Source organism: Panthera tigris, chromosome C2 (assembly GCF_018350195.1).
Source record: "Panthera tigris isolate Pti1 chromosome C2, P.tigris_Pti1_mat1.1, whole genome shotgun sequence".
NCBI lineage: Eukaryota > Metazoa > Chordata > Mammalia > Carnivora > Felidae > Panthera > Panthera tigris.
In genome coordinates, this window is record NC_056668.1 from 18,302,294 (window position 1) to 18,328,465 (window position 26,172).

General features: G+C 42.3%; 2 protein-coding genes across 7 annotated transcripts in view; one reads left to right on the top strand and one right to left on the bottom strand.

Moving 5' to 3' along the window:
• The window catches only part of LOC107180831, a 99,347-nt gene extending 93,120 nt beyond the window's left edge, over positions 1-6,227 (bottom strand). Inside the window, exons 1-2 of the mRNA XM_042998318.1 lie at positions 5,899-6,227; positions 844-1,038 (exon numbers count right to left, since the gene is read on the bottom strand). Coding sequence (XP_042854252.1) covers positions 844-1,038; positions 5,899-6,227 — 524 coding nt within the window. The remainder of the gene's footprint in view (positions 1-843; positions 1,039-5,898) is intronic.
• LOC102960478 (amyloid beta precursor protein) overlaps positions 6,156-26,172 on the top strand; it is a 269,032-nt gene continuing 249,015 nt past the window's right edge. For all 6 annotated transcript variants that reach the window (XM_042956847.1, XM_042956848.1, XM_042956849.1 and 3 more), the window contains exon 1: positions 6,156-6,376. In XM_042956847.1, coding sequence (XP_042812781.1) covers positions 6,320-6,376 — 57 coding nt within the window. In that variant the 5' untranslated portion in view covers positions 6,156-6,319. The remainder of the gene's footprint in view (positions 6,377-26,172) is intronic.

Consider the following 26,172-nt stretch of genomic DNA (forward strand, 5'->3'; position numbering starts at 1 on the left):
TTCTGACACATTCATATATATACACACACAGACTTTATACCAAGTTGTACTTACTGATGTTAAGTTTCCCACTCTACTATGCCTGTTATTTTTTTTAAGTTGAGATGTAATCGACATATAACAACGTATTAGTGTTAAGTGTACAACCTGAGGATATATGTATATATTGTGAAACTGATTACCACGGTAAGTTTAGTTAACATCCCTCACTACCATAATTACAACATTTTTTTCCCTTGTGATGAGAACTTTTAACATAGACATTCTTAGCCACTTTCAAGTATACAATACAGTGTTGTTAACTAGAATCACCATTCGCTTTGTCTTTTTCCTCCCAGATAGTTTTCTCATATAAACATAAAGCTTTTTAAGTGGAGTGAATGTATCAGGTTTTTCTCCTTCCCACAATGGAAGTGTAAAAATACTTGATTGATCCATCAATGCTAAACCCTTTCATTCTCAGTAGTTATATATACTTTAATGGGAATAAAAATCCCATGGGACATTTGGGGGCTACAGCAAAGTAAGGTGTTTGTTTCAGGACAAAAGCTGTATATGGAGTGCCTGTGAAGTTGTCATTTATTTGTTGGTTGGTTTGAGTGTTTTGTCATTCAGGATGTTGTTTATTGACCAAAGGTGTTCATGAATACTTAAAGCATATCTGCCTGGAATCTTCCCAATCATTTTAGGGTTAGGTAACACTTCTCTGGCGATAGCCTTTGCTAGGATTTTGAAAGTTGGGTTACTTATCAAAGATTCTAGAACTTCTCTCTCCTTAAGGAGGCGAACGTAAAGGGCAATCTCTAAGTATGATTCGTGTGGAGACAAAGAGGTCTTCAGTACCTTGCAGCAGAACATCCCTCAGCTTCAAAGTCTGTCACCTGTAGGGGCTGGCAATGGCCCCAGGCCACCGCGAGCTGTGGTTTCTGGCAGGTACTCTGGGAAGTTATTCCTCTTCCCCTCCATTCTGCAGGAGGCAGCCTGTCCTGTGAAATCCTCTCAGCACCTCTGCCAAGCAGCCTTTCCAAGCCTTTCCATCTGCAAACCAAGATGCATATCTTTCACATACCTGCCATGTGCCCTTGGGAGGGGTCAAAGCTTTGCCTAATTCTTAGCATATCCCGTAGTCCTACAGCTCTGTCCCCTTCTCCCCCACTCAAGAAAGCATATTGGAATACAAACGAATAGGCTGATGAAAGAGTCACCTTGAATCTGCTCTCATTTATGTGTTTTAAAAAAGTAAATCACTCACGAATTTGGGACGTTTGTCGGCAGAGCATTACTCAGGGATCCACCTAAGTAGCCCTGGCCTGACAGTTACTGTGCCAACTGACCGTCCCTGGCAAGGTCGATGTAAGGTGAAATTAAGACTATCCTTGTCACTAAATGACAGCTAATGTAAATTCCTGTTCTTTCAAGAAAAGAGAACTGCTTTCTATTATAAAGCAGGCACTGTGTTAAGCATCTTCTCTGTTCGGCACCACACCACCTGACAAGGGGGGATTTTCAGTAATGGAGGCTCTGGTAGCTTCCGTTACTATTTTCAATACCGATACATAGCAGTCAAGATTTTTCAAAGCCTGAGTCCTTTTCGACCATCACTTATTGCTGCCCAATTAAAAATCTCTGAAGAAACAAATTGGTGTAATTTTCATCCAGTCTCCATTAAGCCTTCTTGCTACTGGGCTGATTTTACGCTCCTTACCTCCACCCAAGAGCTAATTTTAAAAGTATTGTATGGGGGCGCCTGGGTGGCTCAGTCGGTTGAGCGTCCGACTTCAGCTCAGGTCATGATCTCGCGGTCTGTGAGTTCGAGCCCTGCGTCAGGCTCTGTGCTGACCGCTCAGAGCCTGGAGCCTGTTTCAGATTCTGTGTCTCCCTCTCTCTCTGACCCTCCCCCGTTCATGCTCTGTCTCTCTCTGTCTCAAAAATAAATAAACGTTAAAAAAAAAAAAAATTAAAATATTAAAAAAAAATAAATAAATACAAAAAAAAAAAAAAAGTATTGTATGGGGCACGTGGGTGGCTCAGTTGGCTAAAGCATCCAACTCTTGATTTGGACTCCTGTCATGATCTCCCGGTTCATGAGTTTAGGCCCCATGCTGGGCTCTGCACTGACAGTGCGGAGCCTGTTTGGGATTCTCTCTCTCTCTCTCTCTCTCTCTCTCTCTCTCTCTCTCTGCGTATCTCTCACAATAAATAAAAAAACTAAAAAAAAAAAAAGTATTGTATTGGTTGAAGATATATGAACACTTCATGGATGCCATAGTGAAGTAAAGGCCCATGAATGAATCGTAACTGAAGAAAAATGGCAAGTGAAATGTCTCACCCTCTGTCTTCGTGCAGGCCTATTAGATATGTGGAGTTAAATGTAGGTATGCTAAATGCTAATTATCCACTTAAGATTTTCTTTACGTCTATTCGTTAGAAAGAAGAAAAAAATCTCACTATGAATGAAAGCTGCGCTCATCATTGGGAGAAAACATTTTATGGTGAAAAGTCTGAATGCTATTTACAGTTTAGACTTCTGTAGATATTGAAGACTGCGGTCAAGTCAAGGCAATAATAATGTCCTTTTGTCTTTGGGAAGGTAGAAAAAGATGAGTGAGAATACAATTCAAGACCTCCTTCTGGTTTACAAAAAGGAATCAGCATGAAGTTTCAGAAGGGAAGACAAGTTAACAGGCATGTGAAACTCTCAAATACGTCACAGTGCCATCACAGAAGAAACCAACCCTGCCGACAGCTTGATCGTGGCCTATTAGATTCCAGAATCATGAGAGACCAAATTTCTGTTGCTAAGCCACCCACACTGGGCTACTTTATCATGGCAGCCCTATGAAACGAACACAGCACCCAACTTCCAGCTTCTATGGAGCTTGCTTTCGGTGATATTTGCAGGGCGCAGATAACACCTTAAAAGCACAACGGCAACACTATTCACGAAATACATTTGGGAGGTTTGGTAGTGAACGTGACCAGTGTGAATCAACAAAGTCAAAGGCCACGCTAGCCTGCAGACTGAGGCGGCAGTCGACTACTCCACACTGCAGTGATCACCGCACTCCCGGAGCACTAGGAAAAGACAGGGACAACCAGCACATGCTCAGAGGACAATGGCCAGAGGATGGGAGGCACCAGAACCCATGCAATTTGCACAACTGTTCAGAGAAGCGCTTCGGTTACTCTGTGAAGAGAGGACACTGGAGGCAGAAGCGGTGTGAAAACAGTTGGCAAATACGTGAAGCTCTGTGGTGTGGAAAAGACTAGTTTGGCCCGGATATGGGGGTACAGAAAGGACAGCTAAGTGGAGGTTAAAGGAGATGAATGTGAGAGATGCCTGGGTGGCTCAGTCAGTTAAGCGTCTGACTTCGGCTCAGGTTGTGATCTCTCAGTCGGTGAGTTCAAGCCCCGTGTCGGGCTCTGTGCTGACAGCTCAGAGCCCAGAGCTTGCTTCTGATTCTGGGTGTCCCTCTCTCTCTGTCCCTCCCCCACTCGTGCTCTGTCTCCCTTTCTCTCTCTCTCTCTCTGCCCCTCCCCCAACTCCCTCACATTCTGTCTCTGTCTCTCAAAAATGAATAAATGTTAAAAAAATTTTTTTAAGGAAAGCAATATGGCCCCTCCCCCACCCCCACTCACACTGTCTATGTCTCTCAAAAATGAATAAATGTTAAAAAAAATGTTAAGGAAAGGAATGTGGGCTTTATTTTTAACTTTTTTTTAAAGTTTATTTACTTTGAGAGAGAGAGGAGAGAGAACAAGCTGGGGAGGAGGCAGAGAGAGTGAGGCAGAGAGAGAATCTCAAGCAGGCTCCACAATGTCAGCATGGTGCATGGAACTCAATGTGGGGCTCAAACTCACGGAACCGTGAGATCATGACCATAGCCAAGGCCTAGAATCAGATGCTTAAACCACTGAGCCACCCAGGTGCCCCAAGGAATATGTGCTTCAAATGGGGCAAGAACTTTCTAGTAACTAGAACAGCCCAAAGACAGAATGCATGCCTGAAGAGCGAGTGAACCTCTCCCAAGCCGAGGCATTTAAGCCTCAGAATGGTGTTGCAGACTTCCCTGCCAATGGGTGGTCAGTCCCTTCCACAGCTTTCCCGTGTTCTTGTGGCTAGGGATGTTCTTGTATTTCCTGCTCAGGGGATCCAGAAGGCACGTCAGGGCAGGAAATGACATTAAATGCAGAACAGAGAGAGTCGCTGGAAAGTAAAAGCCATCAGGATCTCTGAGTAGTGATAGAACAGGGGAAAATGTAAAGAAAGTCCATCATTCTGACACAGTCAGGACCTCACCCTCTTTCCCTGGGGAACATCTTGTCCAAGGGATGTGCGAGGGGGGTGAATTTCAACAGGGGAAAGAGCAAATACTAAACCTGAGAACTTTTTATTTTTACAGATTATAACCCCACCTCTGTATTTTTGAATCTGTGCTTAATAACATCCCGTATTCTTAAAAAATTGCTTCCTCCTCTCTAGGACTGGCTTCATGGGCACGCGATCTGCATGACCGGGGCCTGGTGATTGGTTTAATGTTCTGCTGTTGCCGCCTTAAAATACTTCGTTTTGGAACAAAGGGTCCCACCTTTTCATTTTGCAGTGCACTCTGCACAATTTCTAACTGGCCCTGTTCCCTCTCCATCTCGGAGTGATGCTCCTTTTTGCATTCAGAGGCTTTCACTTGTTCATACCAACCTAGGGAGAACAGGGAATTGGGGTAGTGGGTAAACGCCTGTTATTTGCTCTCAGGATTTGCTTAGGCAGCTCCCTAACTTATCACTGGGAATAACAGCAAGGGCCTCGCTGGCTTTTGTAGGTAGCATAGAATATAGAGCATGTAAACGAATATTGCACTATAACAAGTATTTGCTACTATTTGCTGGAGACCTTCCAAGAACAGGGGGCAAAGGAATCCAGGGGTCAGACTGGAGGCCTGGAAGGGGGAGCGGACAGCTGAATGCTGACTTCTCAGGAAGGAAGCCAGCATCCTCCAGTCTGAGCCTTGATCCCAGTGGCCAGAGTCTGTGGCTTGCTTCCCTCCCACTCAGCACCACAGTGGACCGTGGCTTAGCGACTTCCGCTCCTTCAGGTCAAGAGCAGGGAATAGGGCTGGGCAGTTCTAGACCATTCTAGCCCAGCTAAACACTAACCGGGAATTGGACGGCTTGTGTCTAATCTAGGAGACCGTGGCTTCCCAGCAGGTTCATTTCTGTCATCTAGGGCAGACACAATGGAGAACAAGGACAGAGTTTGAGGTCAGGAGTTCCCAGTCATGGGGGTCTAATAGGAATCCTCTCTCGAAATCCTTTCCCGCTGACCTTTCACTTCACCCTCGTCTCAGATGGATGTTACATCCCTGCCTGACAACCCCCCCACCAAAAAACAGCAACAAAAAACCCTGCTGATTGTTCCCTTCCCCAAACAAAAACCAAAAACACCCAACAAATAAGCAAAACTTTTTTCTTAAACCCTTCCTTCAAGGAGAAGTAAATAGGTCGCCCCCTCGTTCACCAGGTCCAGGGCCTTTCTCCTTTGGTTTGTTCTAAAGATAGATATGTCAGGTTGCTCCCGGCTGCTTTTGACGGGAAAATATATATATATACATACGTATATTAAGCTTTTACTCTCTCAACAAGCAAAGAAATTCCTGTTTCCTTTCAGCTTGTCCGGTTCCTGGTCTCTTCCAGAAACACCTCCTCCCCCCCCCACCCCCACCCCCCCGCAAACCAAGACAAAAAAAAAAAAAAAAACCGAAATGCGGATAAAAACACACCCCAGCAGCAGCCCTTTATACGACATCCCTGAGAGGCCTGCGGGGTCGGATGAGTCAAGCTCACGGGGACGAGCGGCGAGCGCTCCCGACTTTTCTGGAGCCCGAACGTCCTACGACTCACCTTTCCCTGATCCTGCACCGGTCCTCTCCCGGCCCCAGACTCTCGCTCCGGCTCGCGGAGGCCCCGGGGGCCGGCGGCCGGCGGCCGGGGCGGGGCGCGCAGGAGCGGAGGCCGCCGCACCTGTGGGCGCCGGGGGCGCGGGCCCCTCCCGGCCCGCGCGCGCGCAGCTCCCCGGCGGCTCCGCTAGGGGTCCCTCTCGGGTGCCGAACGGGGTGGGCTGGATCAGCTGACTCGCCGGGCTCCGAGCCCAGCCGCCGCGCTCCAGCTCCGTCAGTTTCCTCGGCAGCGGCTGGAGAGAGCAGCCGGAGCGGCGCGAGCGCGGGGGCCATCGGAGACGGCGGCGGCGACGGCACCGGCGGAGCCAGGGCGCGGCGGATCCCACTCGCACAGCAGCGCGCTCGGTGCCCCGCGCAGGGTCGCGATGCTGCCTGCTTTGGCACTGGTCCTACTGGCCGCCTGGACGGCTCGGGCGTTGGAGGTGGGTGCCGCGCCTCGGAATTGGGGGTGGGGGCTGCGGTGGGAATCCCACGCCCCTAAATCTTTAATCCGAAGAAGCCGGGGGCAGTCCAGGGAACCCCTCTTCCCTCCACGTCCCACGCCCCCGCTTGCGGGTGCCCTGCGCATCCGTGCCTCCGGCCCAGCCCTGGCCCGGGAACGCGCGCTCCGGCCGGCGGAGAGGGAGCTCGCGAGGCGTCGGGCTCCCGGGGTCCGCGCCGGTTGTGGGAGAGGAGGGGTGGAGGCGATCCTGAGCTCTGACCCTGACTCAGTCCCTGCCTCGCGGGCGGGGGCTGGGGGAGAGGCGAGAGACTTCCAGATGGGGGGTGGGGGGGAAGGGGGACGGAGCACGTGGGGAAAACCGAAAACGCAGCGTCCCTGGATCCCGTCCTCGGCTCTATCGGTGCCCTTCCTTCTTTCCGGCCCTGGGGAGGAGGAGCCGGGACAGCTCGGGAAGCAGCCCCCCTTTCCCTTTGCCTTTTCTGCCCCGTTTCACCTTCTCTTCTTATCCCCAGCACCTCTTCCCTGCCCGACCTCTCGCTCCTTCCCTTTGGCGGCCGCTCGCTGCGGCCGCCTCAGTGCGACCCCAGAGGGTCGCGCACCACCTTCCTTAGGCAAACTTTGTACATTCTGCGTCTCCCTTTTGTGTAAGTTGAGAGAGATGGGAGGGGTCGAAGACCCACGGCCACCTCGCGCCTTCCCCAAAGCCTGGACGGCCCTGGCGTTCGCTCCGCACCTTCAGCTCCTTCCGGAGAGGGAGAAGGTTCCCGGGAACAAAAGCCGCGACACCCCGCCCTCGCCAGCCCGGGGCGCGGTGGCTGAGCCAGCCGCCTGGGTCTGTGCGCCACCGAGGCTCCCGCCCGACTCCCTTCCCGGAGCTGCGCGTCTGTCCCAGAGGGGGCTGGGGCGCTGCTGGGGCCGCTTTGGCGGAGCCTCGGGGGGGGGGGGCCCTCCACGGCCACTCCTCGTCACCTCCGGGGCTTGCTAATTCTGTGTCGGGCTGGAAAGTCCTTGGGGAGAAATTCGCGGACAGTGGGGTGTGCGTCTGATTAGGGCAGTGGCGGGCGGAGGGGAGGCGCGAGCTCTTCTCCCCTCCTGTGCATCAAAGGAGGCGTTTGTCTGATTAAGGCGCGGTCTCTTCCCTGGCAGCGCTGGGCAGTCTGGTTTAGTCCCCCTGGGGGCGCGGGCTGCCGGGGAGGGTCCTCAGGGTCTTTTTTTTAGGGTGCAGATAAAAGGATTGAATTGAGTGAAGATTAAGACGGAGAAGATGGCGCCTCTGCAGTGCAGCAAAGAAAAGCTGTGTGGAGGCTGCAGCCTGGTGAAATCCACCCACCACTAGGTGTATAACAAGTCTTCCCCATTCATCCAACTCTCGAACATTCAGCTAACGCCTGTGCAAAATGACTATTTTTCTTTTTACCTAAGGATGCTAAGAAGTTGTTTGCGTGACAGGAGGGGCAGACGAGCTTGCATGTCTCATCATTTGGGTTCCCTTTTGGTATCTTAGCACTTGCAGTCTCTCCCAATTTTTCCATTTTTTTTTCCTCCTTTTCCCCTACCTCATGGTAATTTTCCAAAAAAAGCAATTCCCAGACCAGTGTTTTTCTGTAATTACCCTGAGGCTATGCAGATTACCACACCACTATGGTTTTTGAGTCCCTAATTTACAAGGTCATTGAACTTTTCCCCCTTCTTTTTACCTGTAAGTGGCTCAGAAATCATCTTAGGGCTGGTTAAGACTGATTTAAGAAGTGAAGAATTTGGTTTTCCGTATTTTTTAAAAAATGCATTTAATGAAGGAGATTCTTTTTTCCTCCAATTACTTACATTTACTCCTACAAGTGTTGCTGTTATTTTCCCGACTGTCTTTCTACATGCTAAAAAACAGAAATTAAGTAATTAAAAGCATATCATAACCTTTACATTTGGAGTTTTTGCCCAAATGTGAATATTTAACTTTTTTGAGCACTGTTTTTTTTTTTTTTTTTTTTTTTTTTTTCCTGTATAAAAAGAGGCAGCATTTAGGCAAATATGAGTCAGGTTTATTTTTTTGGCCTGTTTGCATTTCTTTGCTCTTTCTGCCATTCTTTTGGACATTTTTACTTGTTACTGCCACTTCTTTCAAATAGTGGAGGTGAAATTCACAGTCCATTTTGCAAAGCATTGGTGGAAGGGTAGGCAATTCACTCTAATGAGGTTTGAGGAGGATTAATTCAGCTATATCTATGTCCACTGAAAGATGTAATTATGAGTTGAGTGTTTTTTGTAGGCCTTAGAAAATAGGTCTACTGCAGCTGGCTCTAAAAAAAGAAGTGAATAAGGGCAATGTTAATGGGGCCTCGACTTTTGGGGTTATTACCTGAGTCGATGAATTTGCCTGGTGTATTGACAGAGTATAAAATTAAAAGACTCTAACATTTATTTGTTTAAATAATAGTGCTTCTTACATTTTAGTTTACCCTATTGAGGGGTTTAACCTAAACAGGGGAGGTTAACCTAAAAACAATTACTTGTTTTGATAATGGTGGTAATTCACAGATTATGGATACCTAGTCATACTGACTAGTCCTGCCTTAGGAGTAGACATCTATACACAGAATCGTGAAGCCCTGATTTGATCGTGATCTTTAAGGAGTCACCGTTTCTTGCTAATCAATGGGAAATCATGATAACTGGCAGGGCACAAGAGCTTCTCTCTTGTCACCCTAACCAGAAGAGGTGCCTGATGGCATTTGGGAAGCTATTAGTACTGCGGAGAAGTATTCCAGATAGAATAATGATCCCTGGTCCTGATGGGGGAAGTGAAAAGGAACATGCAACTGAACAGATCTCAAGGTTAAGTTAGGAATGACTGATGGAAAAAAAAATACAAAAGAAATAATGTGGCCCATTGAATAATGGTTTAAAGGAAAACAGATTATGTTTGTGGATGAGGCTTTCTCCTTGTTGCTAGAGGATCCCTATTGTTAATGCTACTGTTAATGGCATACTGGAGACTTCTATAGAGATATTTATAAGAAGATGAAGGGTGTCAGTCATTCCAGAAATAAGCATAGCTATTATATGCCTTTCATGTAGCCACTAAACTGTCACCAAAGAAATGCAATAAAATTCAGTAGAAATGTGCATTTTGTTTCTGCAAATTTGATCTAGGTGGGGACATATATTACCTTAAGAGACTTACAAAGCATCTTTAATATATATTCCTTCTTTATTCCTAGCTTCATTATGTCAATTACAAATGCAAAGGTAAACCTTATACATGTATTTTAGATGTAAAGCCCTGGGTGGGAAGGTTTAATTTGACTGTATTTGCCTCATTACCACCCACCCGCATTCCCCTGCTCACCCAAAGTTTGCAGACTAAATAAGACAGGCACAGGATTGTTAAAGGAAATAGAAAGTGTCGAATACCAGGAGGAAAGGACAGATTAAGTGGTTTACTGAATAAAAGCCTTACAGTGTAAACATCTATATTTGAGGAATAAAGAACAATGAGATGAGATAATCCTAGAGAATTTCCTGGTAGGAAAATTCCAGCCAGTATTGTACCCCAGGTCTGGGGAAGGGAGTTTAAGTCTTAGCATTTACAGCATTTGTTTACATGCCTCTCCCAACCTTCTCCCTCCCAGAGACAGAGGGACACACACACACACACACACACACACACACACACACACTACACCTGAGGTGAGGGTGGAGCCAATGTGGGGTTTGATTTTCCTAAACACTGCATCTATTCATTTGGGACAGTTGTACTGATTCTCTTCTTGGGCCAAACACAGTCCACAGCTCTGAAAACGTTGTGAGCAACACAGTCTTTTCCTTCATGAAGCTTCCAGTCTAGTGGGGAGGACAGACCATAAATCACTATAAATGAATGTTCATGAACTGAGACAGATGCCAAGACAGAAAGGAGGGGGCAGGGTACAATCTGGCGAAGAGTAGGGGCTTCGGAATAAGGGGTTGAGGGGCGTGAGGGAAGGGGCTGCAAGTAAGATCTCAGCGCTCTGCTGCAGTACCTTCAGTAGGACCTTCACTAAGGAAGTGAGTACATGACGAAAAAAGTGATTCGCTGAGCCACTGGGAGGAGGGCGGGAAAATACAATGTTAAATGTCTGTTTTGGTTTTTGCTGGTGGTTTCTACTTCTCCGCGTTCTACATCGTTGTGAAATGGTTTCCTTTTCGTAGTGGGATCCCAGATACAAGTGTACGGGGTGGGGGGTGATGCCACATACGACCTCCTGCAAATCTCTGGAAATTCTGTCACCCTGTGTCTCAGAGCCAGTATACAGATACACCCTCATAAGGGGCTGGAAGGAGCGGGAGGGGTGGCAGGCAGAGGAAGTTAAGGAATGAGCATCCCCCCTGATTGAGTAGCAAGTTTAATCAAAATGTCTATTTCTTAATTTGTTGTTGTTAATAAAAAAATACGGTCGGGGCGCCTGGGTGGCTCAGTCGGTTGAGCGTCCGACTTCGGCTCAGGTCATGATCTCACGGTCTGTGAGTTCGAGCCCCGCGTTGCGCTCTGTGCTGACAGCTCAGAGCCTGGAGCCTGCTTCGGATTCTGTGTCTCCCTCTCTCTCTTCCCCTCCCCTGCTCATGCTCTGTCTCTCTCTGTCTCAAAAATAAATAAAAACATTAAAAAAGAAAATACGGTCAACAGTACCTAAACCCTCAAACTGAATTTGCAGATGAAAACCATGGTGAAGAGGAAAATGTTACGTAACCATTTCTTCAGTGTCCTAGGGATAGCTTAAGAAATAACTGTGTCTGTGAGGGCACGAGTGTTTTTTCTTTGAAAAAAAGTGTTTTGTGAGTTTTCCCTCTTGAGAGTAAATCCTGAGTAATACATAGGCATCCCTCTTTAGAAGTCCACCAGAAACTGGGTTAGAATGACTGGTCAAGAAATAAAGCACAGTACTAATAGCCTACTCTTGTAGCCTTACCAATAACATAGTTCGTTAGCGCGTAGTTTGTATATGTATGGATTCTTAACAAAAGAGGAAGCTAGAGAAAAGAAGGTGTCAGTAGGCAAATCCTAAGGAAGAGAAAGGACATTAATAGGACTGTATTGTATTTAACAGAAAAGGTCTGCGTGTAAGTGGACCCTTGTTCAAACCCTTGTTCAAGAATCTACTAATTCGTTACAAAAAAAAACAGTCCAACATGTTCATCAGTGAATAGTTTTATGAAAATGTGATGCTTAATAGATTAGTTTGCCGACTCTTCAAAGTAGGATGGATACAGAGGGCTCCCGTTCATATGTATGAAATTTTAGCTGCAGTAAGGAGCTTAGATTTAGTTGGGCCGCATTTCTGAAGAAACCTACAATACAGATTTAGCTTGAACTATGTTAGGATTATAGTATTTTATGAAAGAAGGTAGTGCTGCTTGAAATGGGGAAGACGAGAGGTATTTAAAAGCCTGCCTCTGTGGTAAGGAGTGGAATTGTCCCCACATTTGTAATGGTAATTTCGGTACCCATGTGATGTTAGGCAACACCTGATTATTGAGATTGTCACATGTTCAGGGAAGGTAACATCTCACACTGATGCAGAGCCCGGACTAGAGCAGGATTGCCTGGGCATAAATCCTGGCTCTGTCCCTTGTGAGCTATTGACTGTGGGCTAGCTCCAGACCTCATTTTTTCCTTTGTGAAATGGGGACGTATATAGAAAAACATATATGTGTAAAATGCTTGCTTGGAACAGGATATGAGTTAATATATACAGTATGATGTGGCACTTTATAAGAGCTGTGTGTTAGTTACTACTGTATGTGATGATGATATAAAATGGATATATTTAAATCACACAGAGTTGAAAGGTACAAAGGCAAGACAAAACACCTATATGATGTTTTTCTTATATATTGAGTAATGCACTTAACTGACCAGCTAAGATTATTGCAGGAAATGGGCAGTTCTCTAAAAAACAAATGAATTTTATTTAAAGGATGACATACCACAGATAACATTTGCAGAATACATGTTTAAAATTTCATTTACTAAACATGCATATTTTGTATTTCAGTTGGCTTTTTAAGAAAACATTAAAATATATTGTGTTCATTGAAACATTTTAAACAGTACAGAAATGTGTAAAGCAGCATAAGCAGTTTTTGCACAAATGGACAGACCGATTTTAAATGTATGCATATGGGCAGCCTGCCACATTTGTCTAATACTGAGCGAATTTGTATACTGGCTTGATTATTAACTCCGCTATTAGTTGACTATCAGCTGTATGCAAGGAGCTGTGAAGAAGCTTGGTTTAGTTTTTAGCAAAATCTCTTCTAAAAAAAAATGACTAAACAGGTTTTGCCAATCAAGGCCAAAATGGAAGGTTTCAAATGCCAGCAAAAGATTTTTGGTCTTAAAATGAAAGTGTGAAACGAGCTTCACCAGCATGTACAAGGAAACCGAAAAGCAGACTGCTTGAGGGTGCAGCATTTCTATAAGAACTAGGTTTTAAAATAAAACGAATTAGTTATGGGGTGCCTCCGTGGCTCAGTCGGTTGAGCGACTGACTTCGGCTCAGGTCATGATCTTGCAGTTTGTGAGTTCGAGCCCCGTGTCGGGCTCTATGCTGGTGGCTCAGAGCCTGGAGCCTGCTTCGGATTCTGTGTCTCCTTCTCTCTGCCCTGTCTCCGCTCATGATCTGTCTCTCTCTGTCTCTCAAAATTGAATAAACATTGAAAAAAAAAAATAACGAATTAGTTATCAGATGATGAGTATAATGGTCTGCTTAATTAAAAGCAGACTCTTTAAGAATCAGCGTATTTTGTTTATTATATAATACGAGGTTTCAGTCTCAATTTCAAAATTAGGCTAAGGATATTTGAGAGTACACAGAACTGGTGTTACTGAAGTTCAGGAGCGATTAACACATTGGAGAATGAATAAGCAAAGTCCCAAGGAATCTGCGGGTTTTTGTTAAACCACTTTTGTATTTATCCTTGTCCTACTCAATCAAAAAAAAAGTGGGTTCAAGTAAGAGAATGTAGCCATGTTTGAAATAAACCTGCTGAGAGTAGATCCAGTGAGCAGCGAATGAGATGGGTCCACAGCCACAGGTAAAGGTCAGTGAGGAGGGACAAGGAATACGCAAGACAAGCGTTTCAGAAAAGGGAAAATAACAATCAGCGTATTTTGTACATGAATGGATTCTAGAATTCTTAAGGTCTTATCGGTGATGGACCCCAAATGGTGTTTGTATCTTTCAATTTCCAGATAGTCCTTGTCTTTCTATTTTTTCTTCCCAAGTGCAGATGATTTTTAGCTGAGAAATTTGATTGAGCGAGAAAAGTCCATGTTGTGGCCAAGGAGGGGTTTATTTTGTTGATGTGAAATTGTTTTTGGCCTAATTCTTTCTTTGAGAATCTAACAGTTTGTCCTATGCTCTCAGTTTGCTTCCACACAAACCACATCCTGTCTTCATTGAAGGATGTAAGGAAGTCTCCTAGATGATAGAGACTGATAAATTACTCTTCGGCCTTAAAGGATACTTCGTGAGAATAAGAGATCTGGTATATCAAGAAAAGTCATTTGTATTAAGTGAAGAAATGCGTGATTACTCTTGTGGCTTGGTTAAACTTCAAACCTTTAATGACTAATATATTTTGGCCATAGATGGGGAAATTTTGCAGGAAGAAACACAAGAGATTTAATCCCACCCTTGAGGTATATATGTGTACCTTAGACCCCTTACCCCCAGCTACCACAAACTCATTTGTTCAGTTTTCCATGTCTGCATGTGCTTAATTACAATCAAATTAATGAGGCAACATAAGTTTAAGTTTTAATCAAAAATAAAATAGTATTGTCTGTCAAGGCTTGATTAGTCCAAAAAGGAACTTAAAAAAAATTTTTTTTAATGTTTATTTATTTTTGACGGGGGGTGGGGAGAGGGAGAGAATGAGAGTGAGAAGAGAAGACAGAGAGGAAGACACAGAATCCGAAGCAGTTTCCAGGCTCTAGTACAGAGCCCGACATGGGGCTTCAACTCACAAACCGCGAAATCATGACCTGAGCTGAAGTCGGACCCTTAACTGACTGAGCCACCCAGGCGCCCCCAAAAGGAACTTTTTATATCTGCCCTTACTGTTGGGGGAATTTTCATAAGCATAATTATTGTTTTTATCAATAACACTACTCAGTTTTTTTATAATGGAATTAATAGACACACATGATAAAGATAGACATAATGCTGTCTTAACCATATTTATTGGAAGTATCCTCATTTTTTTAAAAGTTTATTTATTTTATTTTATTTTGAGAGAGATAGAGACAGTGTGAGTGGGGAAGGGCAGAGAGAAGGAGAGAGAATCCCAAGCAAGCTCTGCGATTTCAGTTTGGAGCCTGATGTGGGGCTTGACCTCATGAAACAGATCATGACCTGAGCTGAAACCAACAGTTGGACATTCAACCAGCTGAGCCACCCAGGTGCCCCAAAAGTGTCTTCATTTACTTTGAAGGTTGAACCTTTAAAACTGATGCAGATTTTTGAAATCATAGCTTAACTTTCAGGCACTCAAATTAGAACATATCATGCAAATTGATATTAGAGAGCAAATCTTTCCTTTACTGATGCTCTTATAATTGCTTATTATGGTTTGTTTAAAATAAATAACAGTTTTGTCAATGCAGCATATTAGTTTGAAAATGTAAGTGATGAGTCTTAAGAAACTCCCATAGAAACTTGCAAATATGGGGTGCCTGGGTGGCTCAGTGGGTTGAGTATCCGACTCTTGATTTCAGCTCGAGTCATGATCCCAGGGTCATGGGATCAAGCCCAGCGTGCAGCTGATCGAAGAGCCTGGTTGAGATTCTCTCGCTCTCTCTGCCCCTCTTGCCCACTCACCTGCATATGCATGGGTGCTCGCTCGCTCTCTCTCAAAAATAAATAAATAAATAAATAAATAAATAAATAAATAGAAATTTGCAAACATGCAAACTAATCATCCTAAGAATAATATAGTCACAGACACTTACCTATTAAATCTATTAGCAATTCAAAATTAAAATTAGATTTTTATAAGAAAGTTAATAGCTTTTTTTACATAGAGGAACAGATTTTTAAGGGCACACCATGCAAAAGAAAATTCACTTTTTCATATAACAAATATTTCTGAGTCCCCTGCCCTCAAGGGAGCTTACAATATAGTGAGGGGCAGACAAAATAAACAGGATGTAGTAGACTTGGAAAAATTAAGTTGGGTAAGGGATATGAGGGAATGCTATGTGGAAGTCTCTTGTGGATGTAATCTTTTATGGGGTATTATCGGGAAAGGTCTCTGATCTTGTCACTATCCAAATGGAAAGTTAGCTATCTGGAGGAGAGAATTACGTACTCACCATAACGTAAGAGAATAACTGGGGACAGGGATCTACTTTGGAGTGGTTAAATAATTAAAAACAACAATGGTGGGGTAGAAAATTAATATGGATTGGGATCACAGTTTACCACACCTGTTTCATCACTTACCACCACCATTGCATTTAGCATTTACTAAATATTTGATAAATATTTTTAATGAGTGCTCTAGAAATTTTATATTGTGACGGTAAAGAATCATGTTTGATTCTTGACAGTTGAATTAACGTACGTTTAAAAAATTGTGAATGACCCTTAACTATAGTGTAGGGAGAATATTAAAGTCTTTTAAAGAAGATTTATTTTTTTAGCCTTTTCTGAAACATTTTATTGTGAAAAGATTTCACATAAATGTTGTCAATAACTTAATGTTCAGTCATTTGCAACTCTTTATTTCCAGAAATTCAGTTGACCTAGCAAAAAAGGTCTCATTCTTGAAATGTTTTGTGAATCCTCAGATTGAGTGGGACAGTTTCAATTGAGGGTGCCTAGAAATGATTTTGTTTGAGTCAAATTTGTGTGCAGGAATGAAATCGAAATGGAAATTTCATTATCATTGTCTTTTTTTCAGTTTGTTGCGCTTTTTTTTGCCATTGTACAGCTAATATTTACTTTTTACTTTAGTGTGAGCCAGGATCAAAAGTTTGCCTTTAAGGCAAAAACTGAGGGCTGTTACTTCTATTCTCTAAAAGAATTGTGCTGTTCCAGTTCAAGGGCTTGAAGCCAATGACACTATATGCTATTAACTTGACAGGCATTGAAAATCTAATTGAGGTCGTTATGATGAGTCTTGTATCTTGCTAGTGTTTTCTCAGGCTTGTTTTTAATGTTTTATGTCAAGTGTTAAATCCTCTTACAACCCTGAATCCAGAAAATTTAAATCCAATAAAAGTAAACTAAATTTTAAAATCCTACGGTTGTTTTGTGTGGGCAGCGTTCTTGGCTGATAGGATATTTGAATGTGAGGGCAGCTTGCATATTGCTGTTAGTTTGAGGAATGAGAAGGGCCCCACTTTCAAGAGTACAGTTGTGACAAAATTGCAGTTTGGAAGTTACTGCATACTTGTTCAGTGAAGTATGAGAGGAGGGACTGCTCCCAGGGTGGCCATGTGACTGGTGGCCCAAGCAGTAGGAGCGAGGTGCTGGATTGAGAGGTCCTTAAAACAGTACGAGTCCTGGGAACTGGGGACTGAGTAATTTATCAGCATGGCCATTGGAGATAGCCAGGACGAAGGTAATGAACATTTGGTGGCAAGGAGGACATACTTCAATGAGCAAGATAGGAAGTACTTTGTTTCCAGGCAATTCCTTTCCTTGTCTGTGTTTGCAATTTGAATATTTCACATCAATTTTGCGAGCTGGACTCAGATTAAATTTTTTATCATTGTGAATTTTATTATGGTGAAATTTTTGTCATGTTGTAAGGGCACGGATGGGAAGTATTCAGTTTGTTGGGAGTATTTCTTAATGTGTGTATGTTTTTAGTTGTATTTATTGATTTTGTAAAGAACCAATAAAGAGATCAGAAAGAAATTTTAGCATAATCCCCTCCCCCCCAGGGGGAAAAGAAAAAACATTGGTTAAAATAGAATTCTAAAGGTTTATTGCCATTGTTAAATTATTTATGCTTTTTAAAAATTCTGACATGTAACCTCATTGCTTGCTTGCTCATTCATCTCAGAAGTAGAACACCGAACACAAACCCAAGCCTATTATTGATTGATTCTTCTAGCAGATGAGGGGAAGCTTAAATGCAGCAGATTTAATTGGCTATTTGAATTCTGCCTTCATCTGCTTTTTCTCTATTCCAAATCTTCTCAGAGCATTTGTGATTGACTTCTGTGATATTGACCCTGATTTGGAGTTACATATTTTTTATTATTACTAATTTTTGTCATTACTATTAGTAATTTATTGTCATATTGCATTTTTCTCCCCTTTTTCTTGAAATTTTAAAAACATCATTCATTTGATTGGCGGGTACTGGATGCCTTCTGTGTTTCAGGGGTGACAGGAGCACTAGTATCTTTGTGGGGCTGCAAGGAAATAAAGAACTCACATTGTGTCTTGAAGGATTTTGCACCCTGATGGGGGAAGAAAAAAGATGTAGAAATAATTAGGCCCGGTATGCCACGGGCTACAGTGGAAGAATATACAGAGTCCTGATAGCAAAGGCAGCCAGTATTTAAACTGGGTTTCCAGGGGCGCCTGGGTGGCGCAGTCGGTTAAGCGTCCGACTTCAGCCAGGTCACGATCTCGCGGTCTGTGAGTTCGAGCCCCGCGTCAGGCTCTGGCCTGATGGCTCGGAGCCTGGAGCCTGTTTCCAATTCTGTGTGTCTCCCTCTCTCTCTGCCCCTCCCCCGTTCATGCTCTGTCTCTCTCTGTCCCAAAAATAAATAAAAAACGTTGAAAAAAAAAAAAATTAATAAACTGGGTTTCCAGGGGCGCCTGGGTGGCTCGGTCGGTTAAGCGTCTGACTTTGGCTCAGGTCATGATCTCACGGTCTGTGAGTTCGAGCCCCGCGTCAGGCTCTGTGCTGACAGCTCAGAGCCCGGAGCCTGTTTCCGATTCTGTGTCTCCCTCTCTCTCTCTCTCTGCCCCTCCCCTGTTCATGCTCTGTCTCTCTCTGTCTCAAAAATAAATAAACGTTAAAAAAAAATTTTTTTTTTAAATACATAAATAAATAAATAAATAAATAAATAAATAAATAAATAAACTGGGTTTCCAGACTGAGTGGAGGTTAACTCTGGGGCGTGGCAAGGATTTCCAGACTGAAGGAATAGTGAAGGTGTAGACAGGTTCAAAAGAGGAAGCCAGAGGAATGTGGGTGGGGGAGATGATGTGGGGATGCCAGGAGGTTAACAGTTGGGGATGCCTTGAGGAGTTTGAACTTCATTTTCTCAGCAGTGGGGGTATTTTTAGATGTTCCTAAAATGGAGGTAGCCATTGATAACTATGGTTCAGCTACATTTAGTAGCCTTTGCCGAAGTCCTTGTCAATGTCTGCTTAATCCCATTAGCTAGACCTTAGCCCGCAATTCCAAGAGAGGCTGGTACCTGTAGCGTATTACCTGGGAATATTACCACCAGGAATACATTCTAGATTCTTATGGGATACGGAGAGGGGAGGATATTGAGTGACAAAGAGCTGGCATTCGGGAATGTGCAGGACATGCGGTACAAAGGGATGTAGAGGAGAGTGGGTAGATTCAGAAACATTCTGATTCAAACCAAAGGAAAGATTCTATCTACGTGAGCAATTAGGGTAGGTTTTTGTGATTTGCTCACTTCTTATCTGTTGGCTAGCCACATAGGAAGCACATCTTTAAGAATGGAGGAGGAGGTGGGGAGTGCTTTTTTGTTTTTATGGCAGGAACACCCAAGAGCTGAGCCTTCACTCTGGCCATTTGTACCCACTATGGTTTAGACTTGTGTTCCTGGGAACCCCTTCCAATCACAGTGATGGAAAAAGGGATAATTCCAGTGGCCCTGTGGAAAGTAATGGCAAGGTCAGTTTACTCTCCCTATACTCTCCCTGTGTCGGCTTTCATTTGATCTGGAGCCTTCCCTAAAGCAACCTTGTGCTCGTGCTTTGCAAGGACTAGCAGGTAAAACAAGCTTTGACATTTTTAGAAAGTATCACAATACTGAGAACCTCTTTTGAGCTAGAATTGCCTACCATGCTCAACTTGTTTTTCATAGCTACACAGACTTTGAGATATGTTTATGTGCACCTGTGTCATTAAAAGTTTCCTCTATGAAAAAGAGGAAAATAAATCTTAATACATTTACATGAGTAACAATGGGACTGCCATTTAAATTCATCTTAATTACTTATCTATTTTTTTTTATTCATTTCAATTATTCTAGAAGTGGCCAAATGAAGATACTTACCAGGAAGTGTGTGATGATATAAAGATGTGGGAACAACTTAGAATCCTGAGCAGACAGGGTATACTTCTTAACATAAGGGAGTGTTTGAGGTTTTATAGTACATATTTTATTAGCACCTAAAGATGTATTTAACATATGTCCTAATAGTTTGATATATTGTACATGGTTCCGTCGTAAGGAAATGTCTAAACTATCAAGGTTCCTCCTGGTTTTATTTCTTGTGTTACTTCTTTATGAACCCTTGATTCTCTTTAAGAGGAATCAAAGTGTAATTCAAGACTGATCATCTTAAATCTGGCATTTATTTTCTTTTTGTTTTGATTTTGAAGTATCTATCAAGGAAGTATTTTATCAGTTCTAGAGACTGCGTTCAGAAAAACAGATGATGTGGCGCCTGTGTGACTTGGTTAAGTGTCCGACTTCCACTCAGGTCATGATCTCACAGTTTGTGAGTTCGAGCCCCATGTCAGGCTCTGTGCTGACAGTGTGGAGCCTGGAGCCTGCTTCAGATTCTGTGTCTCCCTCTCTCTGCCCCTCCCCTGCTCATGCTCTGTCTCTCTCTGCCTCTCAAAAATAAATAAAAAATTATTTATTTTATAAATTAAAAAAATTAAAAAAAAAAAGAAAAAACATGATAATTTGTATGTGTCTAGAATAGTTGTTGATTGATTGATAATGAGAATCAGAGAGAACAGCCATTGTGTATTTGAATATATATTTCTCTCATGTTACCCTGGCCATGTTTTGAAATTATACTTTTTCTCCTCCCCCCCAAAAAAAAGAGTAGGTGGTCATTATATAAGTTTGAAAAAATTTTTTACATTTTGGTAGATAGAATTTGAAAGTATAAGAAAATCGTGTTCTTTAATTCCAGTATAACTTTATAATGGTCATATAGTGTGTGTATAATTTGAGAAACTAATTTCACCAAAGGACATATATTTTATGCTGAATTCTGTTCTATTTTTATATATTTGAAAACACTTGACCTGATAACTGGTTGTGACTTAAGGCCGGTCTGAAATGGGTTTGCCTTTAGTTGGCTCTGGATGGTAGAGTTCAGGACTATTGCTGCTGGCTTTGTTGACTTTAAACAGTTGGTAGTTTATTTTGTGGCAGTTAGATGTATGCCTTTGTTTAAGATCACCTCATTGAAAAAGTTGGCAGTCCAAGAATATGTTCTGAGAAGAATACTTGAGTATTCATTCTCAATTTACCTGAATCGTATAAATATTTTATTACGTTTGTTCATAATCTATTGTATTTCTAAGTAAACAAGCTCTCTAGAAATGATTTCTACTTCTTTGATCATTTAAAATGCATCAGGGGCACCTGGGTGCCTCAGTCTGTTGGGCAGTTGGGCGTCTGAGTCTTGATTTCGGCTCAGGGCATGATCTCACAGTCATGTGATCATGAGCCCAGCCCCAGGGGCTCTGCACTGGGTATAAAGCCTGCTTAAGATGTTCTCTCTCTCCTTCTCCCTCTGCCCCTCCCCCCTCCCAAAAATAATAAATGAAAATAAAAAAATACATTAAATAAATTGATACAGATCACAAAGATTAGTGGGAAAGTTTCTAGCTAGATACCAGTGAAATGTCTCTCTGTGCAAGTTCATTTTAGTTGCTCCTGTTAAATTCAAGTGTAAGTTTTAAAAAAAGATTGTGGTCTTGTTTATGAACTAAATGATTATTTTGCATATTTAATTCAAAGGGAACTGAAAAAACAGGCTATAAGTGCCTATGGAAAGGCACATGCATTTATGATTATGCTTAAAGCTTGCAGTTGAAAATTAAGATTTAGCCTTAGAGTCAATGAATTGATACTAATTTTAGGCCAATTATTTGCTGTTTGTTATTTGCCACTGATTCATTGTTGGTGAGCAAAATGGCTTTAAAACAGCCGTCTATACATTTTGTATGGAAACAGTTAAACTCCAAGTCCTAATGGTGAAGAAGCAGGGAATGACTGCTTCCATTCTGATGCTCTCCTGGTGTCATTTCATCTCATAATTCCCCTCGCCTTTACTTAATCCTCAAGGCTAACTCTAAAGCAAAACTCTTCAATGAAAGTATAATGGGATCACAGATGCAATTCAGACTCTTCTAGAAGCCACATAAAAGAGTGAAACAAAACAGGTATTATTAGTTTTAATATGTTGTACTGAACCCAATAAATCAAATTATTATTGCAACGTGTACTCAGTATGAAAACTATCAATCAAACCTATTACATTCTTTTTTTTACTTTATATCTTGAGACTTTTATCTGTAGAGCATATTTTAATTTGGACCAGCCACATTTGAAGTACTCAATAGCTACGTGTGGCTAGTGGCTACCATATTGGACAGCATAGCTGTAGAAAGGCCAACTCAACATACTGGTGTCCAGGAAAGAAATCAGGTTTGGGAGCAGGTAGTATCCGTAGCGCTTTCTCAGTTTCCTCATTTTACAGATGAAAAAAACTGGAATCAAGAAAAGTTGGATTGCCCGGTATCAAAGCCCAGACCCTTTCCTCTGACTTCTGGTCTCTTTCGTCATCACCCTGACTCTTCCTTTTCCTGTTCCACATTCTGTGACTGCTTCAGTGTGTCCCAAATGTCAGGTGGTTGCCATCAGTTATTTAAGCGAGGAGCCTTAAGATCTTCCCCACTAAAGAACATATAGTCCGATCTGGACAACTCTGTTTTGGGGCAGAGTAAATAAAATTGCCAGGTATATCTAGAACCTTTTTTTGGTATGCGCACTGTTGGAGTAGGAAATGGGGAGATCCTTTGGGACCCAGGGTGTGTGACCCAACACTAGTTGGACTGTCAGCTGCCCACTGAAAGGAAAGATCTACAGGGCTCTATTAACAAACATTTTGTTGTGTATATGCAGTCTGTTTCTGGAAACAATGGGGTTAAGTTTTCCTTTTTCTTCTTTTATTTTCTGGAAGGCTGCGCCTGTGTGTGCCCATAGTTCTTACCCAATTATACATAAAGTGTGAAGTTTTTTGACAACTTAAGCCCAGTGCACTCCTGGCATGTTATTTTCAGAATGTAAGCAAATGTGGAAAGCTTTCTGCATGGCATGGTGGGTTGGCAAAGACGGGATCAGCGTGCTCTTGGGATCGTTGATGTAAAGTATTTGTTTTACAATATGAAAATGCATGTTGGGTGAACTTTGAGAGTTGGAGGTTATTTTCCTAAAATATTCATCAGCCTGGATGTTGTAGATTGTGTAAGAGTGCTTTGAAAAGAATTTTAAGTTTACTCATGTGACTTAGGTTGTGATTTTAGGTTTCGTGTTAAATTTAACCATTTTTCTATATGAACCTTAGGACTTCTCATCTGGGCTAGCCTTTACCCACAAAAGCACTCCTGATCGTTAATTTAAGCATGCATTATATTTTCTTCATATTCTGTGAATAAAGTAATTGTATCCTGCAAATCCTCATGTATGGGATAATAACTGAGAAGATGCACGTCTTCCAGGAATGACTTAAAAGTACAGAGATATCTGTATTTCCTTTAGTAATTGTCTATTAAAAAATTATCTTTAAACTTAAAAAATTCACCGTTCTTTTTAGCAATTTTGCCAATATTTTGCATAGTAAATATAACCAAGAGGAATAGAAGTTTAGAGATTTTAATGTTTGAGGGAGTCTTTTTTATTATGATTCTGTTTAAGTTAGAATTTTTTAAATGGAAAAGTATTACAAGTACATTGTAGGTAACTTAGAGAAAATATAAAATCACATATAATCCTACCGCCCACAAATATGTGTTTATGTCATGTTTTTAAAAAGTTTGTTTGTTTGTTTATTTATAAATAATACACACACACATGAATGAATGAGTTGGGGAGGGGCAGAAAGAGAGAGGGAGAGAGAGAGACTCCTAAGCAGGCTCTGCATTTTCAGCACAGAGCCTGATGTGGGACTCAAAGTGTGAGATCATGACCTGAGCTGAAATCAAGAGTCAGGCACTTAACTGACTGAGCCACCCAGGCTCATTTTTTGAAATGTCATTTTTAAAAAGCAATTTATTTATTTATTTATTTATTTATCTATCTATCTATTTATTTATTTATTTATTTTATTTATTTATAATTTACATCTAAGTTAGTTAGCATATAGTGCAATAATGACTTCAGGAGTAGATTCCAGTGATTCATCCCCTATGTGTAATACCCAGTGCTCATCCCAACAAGTGTCTCCCTTAATGCCCCTTATCCAGTTAGCCCATGCCCCCCTGGGTGGCTCCGTAGGTTGACTCTTTATTTCATCTCAGGTCGTGATCTCACGGTGCATGGGATTGAGCCCCGCATCAGGCTCTGTGTGGAGCCTACTTGGGGTTCTCTCTCTTCCCCCCTGCCTCTCTCTCTCTCTCTCTCTCTCTGCCCCTTCCCTGCTTGTGCTTGCTCTCGCTCTCTCTCTCTCTCTCAAAATAAATAAACTTAAAAAAAATACAGCATTTTTGAGATCATGCTGTAAATTCTATCATATATCCTGCACTTTATTCCTTAACATTAAATCTTAGGCTGTGATAAGCTCTTTGTGAATATAATGTTAAATGGGTATATGAATCTGTTTAGGGCAACAGGAGCTATATAATTATGGGTGTGTGCTTTTTAATTTGGCATTTCCAACCCAAACTGAGGTTGGAAGTAGTGACGTCAGAAAGGATCGTGTGCCAAATACCTGTTAATATTTTTTAAGTGTTTATTGAGTGACCTATATTGCTGCCCTCAAGTAGTGTTCAACATGGTGGTCCTTCACCTATAATGTAGTACTTAAAGAAAATGAGATGGACAGAAACCATGGGATTAACCACCACAAAGAAAGAAGGAAAACCTGAGGTCCCAATTCAGTCAAGCAATCCTCTTATTTAATAATTCCATGATCACTTGTATAGGAAGAAGTTTGACCATAAGAAGTTGTTAAACTTGACAGGCAGACATAGCCAGGGCTCGAATGTAGACATCAGTGAAACTGTGATTTCAGCCATCCAGTGGAAGCATTAATTTTGTTACATGATTACACAGATGTAAATAAAGCTCTGTCCTTTCCATTTCCCTGCTTTTCAAAAGTCTCTCCTGACAGGTCACCTGGGTGGCTCAGTCGGTTAAGCATCAGACTTCTCAGGTCATGATCTCGAGGTTTGTGAGTTCAAGCCCCGCACGCATCGGGCTCTCCACTGTCAGTGCTGAGCCCGCTTCTGATCTTCTGTTTCCCCCTCTCTCTGCCTCTCCCCTGCTCGTTCTGCCTGTCTCCCTCTCTCTCAAAAATAAATAAACATTTAAAAAAACAAAGTCTCTCCTGACTTAATGTGGCTAAAAAATGTCAGAAACATTTAGTCTCAGAAGTTCCCAAAGGTAGGAATATTTAGCCACAAAAAAGAACTAGATTTGCCTTTATTTTTTTAAATTTTTTAACATTTATTTATTTTTGAGACAGAGAGAGACAGAGCATGAACGGGGGAGGGGCAGAGAGAGAGGGAGACACAGAATCGGAAGCAGGCTCCAGGCTCTGAGCCATCAGCCCAGAGCCCGACACGGGGCTCGGACTCACAGACCGCGAGATTGTGACCTGAGCTGAAGTCGGATGCTTAACCGACTGAGCCACCCAGGCGCCCCCTAGATTTGTCTTTAAATTTAACAGTGTGTGATGAGATTCCTCCTCCGTAGAACCTTTCGTAAGGTTGTGGATCTCATTTAGGCAAACCCATATAATCTGTGATTATTAACTGCTGTTTACATGGCCAGTAAACCAGTTTTATAGTCTGTTTCACATTCTAGGTTTTTGGAGCAGGGACTATGTTGTTTACTTATTCTTTACTTATTATAAGTAAATATAGTGCTGTAAATTTATAGTGAATAAATGCCACCCCAGTAGCCTAAACCTTTTTCTTTTTCTTCTCATGTCTCCACAACCTACTGCTCTTTGTTGAAATGGAATGTAACCTTTCACAACTAACCATATCTTTGAGCTTCCACTTTTTTTGTTTTTTAACTTTCTTTACCCTCTCATTCCCTCCATCCCATATCCAATAAAATTTATAGGCCTTTTCTCCTGTTGATCTGCCTTTTGTCAGTTTAAGTTGCATGGCCTCAGTATGCTGAACCAAGAGGGTAGAGGAAAAGAAAACCTTTTTCCCTTTCCTTTAAGTATATGCAAAGGCTGTGAGGTGGGACCATGCTGGGGCATGCTGTCTGAGGAGGTATGTGAGCCATTACAAATGTCCCACCAATCGTGTATACGTAATTTATCAATAACAGTTCACGTTGATGAATCGTTTGTAAAAATCGGCAGTGAGTGTCTTCTATACTGGATTTACTCAGTCTTGGAGAAGAATGTATATTTCAATCCAAAGGAATTTATGGAAGACCTTCTGTATTCTAAACACTTAAGATAGCTCTTACAGTACATAATAATTTCTCTTGGCCTCTGCATTTAATGATTTTTTTAAGACGGGGAAAAGTACTGTCTTACATTTATTTTAGTTTGGTGTGTGTGTGTGTGTGTGTCC